The sequence below is a fragment of the Morus notabilis genome, unplaced genomic scaffold (assembly GCF_000414095.1).
Source record: "Morus notabilis unplaced genomic scaffold, ASM41409v2 Scaffold35, whole genome shotgun sequence".
NCBI lineage: Eukaryota > Viridiplantae > Streptophyta > Magnoliopsida > Rosales > Moraceae > Morus > Morus notabilis.
Window position 1 is genome coordinate 939,766 of NW_010361505.1, and position 4,925 is coordinate 944,690.

Here is a 4,925-nt window from a genome sequence, read left to right on the forward strand (position 1 = left end):
AATAACAAACTAAAAACAAAACAAAAGAAATAGAAATGAACCGACTGAGAGTGTAAACATAGAGCTCAGGCATATAATCTCAAGTTACCAAACACCTCTGCACCCACCCAACATGTGAATCTGGAAAAGGACTAGAATTTCAACCCATCAATACTCAACTTCTAACACTATCATCTCCGTGTAAGTGTGTGCAAATCATCTCTACAAGACCTAAACACAAATGTGACTCATGTGTATCAAGACATATCGCAAGATAAACATTAAAACAGAATGACCATAGGCTCACTCGTCTGACTCATCTCCACTAATGTAGGTCAAATGCCATGGAGATCAAGAAGACTTTACTCGGCTTGTAACGTTAGGCTGGGGTGAAGGATAGATGAGAATCGGAAAAAGAAAAGCAGACTCACCCTAGACAAGCACGGTGGCAATAATAGACTCCTCTATTCACCGAACCGAAACCAATATCCTTTACTTCTAGATTCGCCTCTTCACCTTCGAATGTAACGTCCATAAACACTATCCCCCACTATGATCGATCCCCAAACATGAATTCTTTTTTTTTTCTTTTGTTTTTTTTTGTTTTTTGTTTTTTGTTTTTTTTGTTTTTTTTGGAACACAAAGTCAAATTCACATTTAGAATGGCGAGGGATGAATATAAAGGTTTAAGGACGATCTCAGAAAACTCCTCACTTAACGACTCTCGCTGGCCAGGTGTTCGACGCTCGGTGAAAGGGTCACGTGTGATGCCAATGTGAGTGGGTAAAGGTAATGTTTGATACATTGCAAGGCTCGGGTTATCAGGCAGTAAAACAAATGAATACTGGTTTTTTTTCTTTTTTTTTCAGCTCAAAGAGGGACTCTATGGATAATATGTTGCTCGGGATAGCTTTTTGGCTCAAACGGTCCAAAGAGGGCCTCTATCGTATCAACACAACAAAGACCTAGGATTTTGCCTTGACAAGTCCTTCGGGTAAGTTCTAGCGTTCTCATTGCGATAAAAAGTCTCAAAATTGCACACAAAGCCACACATCGAATAAGGAAAGGTAGATAGACATGTGCTCAGAAATAGAGATAACAACATTAAAAGCAAGCATGATAGATCAAGCACACAGTCAAAGATATAGAGACACATACTGAATGAAAGAAGAGGGCTTAGCATGAAGTCATCATCGAAGCCCAAAGTCATATGTAATACAACACTCAGTTCGGTACAAATATCAAAATAAATTGAAATCTAACTACCTTACAAAAAGAACATCAATAGGTAGAGATGATAAGAAAAGAAAAGAAAATGATATTCCCCCCCAAACTTAAAAGGAACGGTGTCCCCACTGTTCGGCATTAAAACTCAAAGGGCAAAGGAAAGAAAAACAATACCTCACGGCCGGTCTAAGTGTTATCGGCCATACCTCATCCAGCATCATCAATTCCACCGTCGGGGTTGCCATCTGAGGTTCCCGGAGACTAATATGGCTGTCAAAATCCTTCAGGCGACATATCGCCTATTGATAGGCGACATATCGCCTGTCATTTTGTCTCCCTTTCCTGATTTGCTTTTTTCTTTCTTTTTTTTTGTTTTTTTTTGTTTTTTTTTTACAATGAAACCCATTTGACACAAAATCAACAAAAAATCATATGTGGGTTGCCTCCCACGAAGCGCTTGATTTAACGTCTCTAGCTGGACATGAACACGACTTCATCCTCCTAGTTCTAGCTTGATGGTACAGAATGAAAACACTTGCTTGATCTTAAATGTTCCAGATAATCTTGACTCCACTTTTTTAGGGGAGAGCTTCAACTGAGAGTTGAAAAGAAGGACGCGTTAGCCTGGAGTGAGATCTTGCCACGAGGTTCGCTAGTCGTGCTTCTTCTTGGCTTTCTTCTTGGCCACCACCATTTCATTGTTCATCGGGGTGGCAATGGCTTCAGCCCTCTTAACAATATACTCCCCCGCATCATCTTTCTTGGGACAATGTCATTGCTCAATTTTTTTATGGTTAGGGAATTGGTAGGACCATTCCCCAAAGAATCTTTCGGCATAACTTCTTGAGTGAACTCCTTGATACAAGATTTCAATTCCTCCACTCGGTTGCATGTCGGCTTTTCTTGCGGAGACCTCTTGGGATTTAAGATGTTGAAGATGGCTTTCTCCTCATTGACCCTTAGAGTCAAGTTCCCACTGTGCACATCTATTAAATCCCTTCTGGTAGCTAGGAAAGGCCTTCCAAGGATAATGGGGGTTTCCTGATCTTCTTCCATGTCCAAAACTACAAAATCAACCGGGAGGATGAACTTATCCACCTTTACCAATATGTCTTCAATGATTCCCCATGGGTAGGTAATGGACCTATCCGCCATTTGCAAGGAGATGGTTGTAGGGGTGACCTCTCCAGGCCCAAGTTTTCGAAACACTGACAAAGGCATGAGATTTATGCTAGCTCCTAGGTCGCAAAGAGCTTTCTCAAAAGTTGACTTGCCAATTGTACATGGGATGGTAAAACTTCCCGGATCCTTCAATTTCTCCGGTAGTTGTCTCTTTATGATAGCGCTACATTCTTCTGTAAGCTTCCCTGTCTCAGAGTCCTCGAGTTTGCGCTTCTTGGACATAACCTCTTTCATAAATTTGGCATAGTTTGGCATTTGCTTGAGAGCATCCACGAAAGGGATGTTGATGTGGATCCTCTTGAAGATATTGAGAAATTTCTCAAATTGCTCGTCAAGCGCCTTCTTCTGGAACCGTTGAGGGAATGGCAATGGGGGAGTGATACGAGGTGGATTATCCAGAAAAGTGATCGAACCTGGTCTAACTACCGGTGTTTCCTTCTTGGCCTTTAGGTTTTCCTCTATTGACTTATCCTTACCGTTGTCATTGCTCTTGGTAAGCTCATCATCAACCATGGCTTTTTGAACACTCAGGCCTTCAAGCTCTTTGCCACTCCTCAATATGATGGCCTTGCACTCCTTTAGGTTCTTCTCGGTGTCGCTCGGGAAAGACCATGATGATTGCCCTTTTATAACATTAGCCAATTGGCCAACTTGTGTTTCTAGTGCCTTCATCGTGCCTCCCAAATTGGTGCAGTGAGTTTCAATGTTGTTGAGACGAGTGTCATGTTGATCAAGATGAGCCTTAGAGTCCACAATATACGTCTTCAAAAGCTCTTCAAGTGATGAGGAATGCTTTTCCATTTCCAGTTTACTCGACTCCAGGGTTGGTTGTAAAACATTCCGGTTGTTGGCATAAGATAAATTCTCATGGTTGCGGAGCCCGGGATGATAGTATGTCGGTAAGTTGTTGTTGGGCCTAAAATTGTAGCTACGGTTGAGGAAGTGACATTGTTCATCATATGAATCACTTGAGCTCGAAGCTTGTGCCATCTTTACAGCTTCTTGATTACCATTAGCATTGGCTGCGGTAAGTCCCTGGATTTGATTAGTCAAGAGTGCCATTTGAGCCATGAGAGACGTCGTTTGATCCACATCATAAATTCCTGCCACTCTCTTTACAGTGGACTGCTCGTTTTTCCATTGACAACTATTCATTGCCATGTCCTCAAAGAGATTGAGTGCATCCCCGGGTGTCTTTGACAAGATGGTTCCACCGGCCACTGCATCAATATGGGCCTTAGTTTTCCCAGTAAGCCCATTGTAGAAAAGTTGAACTTGGAACCAATCCTCAATACCGTGTTGAGGGCACTTACGGAGCATCTCTTTAAACCGTTCCCACGCCTCATATAATTGTTCATACTCAAACTGCTGAAATTGAGTAATCTCGGCCCTCAGTTGAGACGTCTTGGAGGGCAGGAAGAATTTGATGCAGAACGTTTGGGCCATGTCCTCCCATGTGGCTACACTCCCTGATGGTAAAGATTGAAGCCATGACCGAGACCGATCTCGCAAGGAGAATGGGAAGAGTTTCAAACGGATGATCTCGGCTCTCACTCCATTAATTTTCACTGTGTCACAAATCTCCAGAAAAGTGGCCAAATGGATATTGGGATCCTCGTGCGGCAAGCCTCCATATTGGTTCTGCTGGACCATGTTGACCAGGGCCGTCTTGAGCTCGAAGTTGTTGGCATTGACTTGTTGACGTTGGATGCCCGAATAATTCTCGTTCACCATGGGCTTGAAATAATCTTGCAACGTCCGTTGCTTGTCTGCTTGGTTTTGTTCCTCGGCCATGTCTTTAGCCCTAGCTCATCGTTCTTTCCTTAGAGCTCAAATAGTTTGTTCGATTTCTGAATCCAAAGGCAAGAGTTCCGAGCCACATGCTTTTTGCATGCACCTACGAAAACAACCAAAGAAAAATAGATAATTAAATACAAATAGAAAAAACACTTAGTTTAAAACAAGATATTTCTTCACTATAGTAGTCTAATTCTTAGCTGTTCAATCCTCAGCAACGGCGCCAAAAACTTGATGCAATATAATTTGACTACGCCTGCAAGTGCACAAGTCGTACAAGTAATAAAGTGGTCCGAAGACCGATATCGTCCCACGAGGATTAACGTTAAGAATATAAACTAACTATTGTGAATATCATATCTTAACTTTATCTAAGCGATCAAATTTGGATGTGATAAACTCAAAGAAAAACTAAAATAAAGGAAAACTAAATCAAAAGGAAAGATGACAGTAATTAATAATACGTGCTGAAATTAGAACGGAAAATCAATATGATAAAAAAGCTAGGGTCTTGACTTCACTCTATTGTGATTATGTTTCTCCGTAGTAATGTGCCTAGCCTAACTCAACGTTATCAAGAACTTAGAGTGATGTATATCCTTATACCCTCTCTCGAGTGCCGCATAAAGAATGTGTAGGTAATATCAAGCCTATATCTTTATACGACTATTCATCCCTACCTTCACTAAGTTCCACTCTAGAAACAATTCCTGGAATTCCACTTCTCAATTTCACAACCT

The 4,925-nt window shown here is 41.5% G+C and overlaps 1 protein-coding gene and 1 non-coding gene across 2 annotated transcripts; one reads left to right on the forward strand and one right to left on the reverse strand.

Moving 5' to 3' along the window:
• Positions 1 to 1,908: 1,908 nt before the first annotated feature.
• LOC112091909 lies at positions 1,909 to 4,182 on the reverse strand. Its single transcript, XM_024166646.1, has one exon. It carries the CDS (start codon positions 4,180 to 4,182, stop codon positions 1,909 to 1,911), a length of 2,274 nt encoding a protein of 757 aa, XP_024022414.1.
• Positions 3,680 to 3,786, forward strand: LOC112091923. Its single transcript, XR_002902354.1, has one exon. It is a non-coding gene; the product is annotated as a small nucleolar RNA R71 (small nucleolar RNA).
• Positions 4,183 to 4,925: the final 743 nt, after the last annotated feature.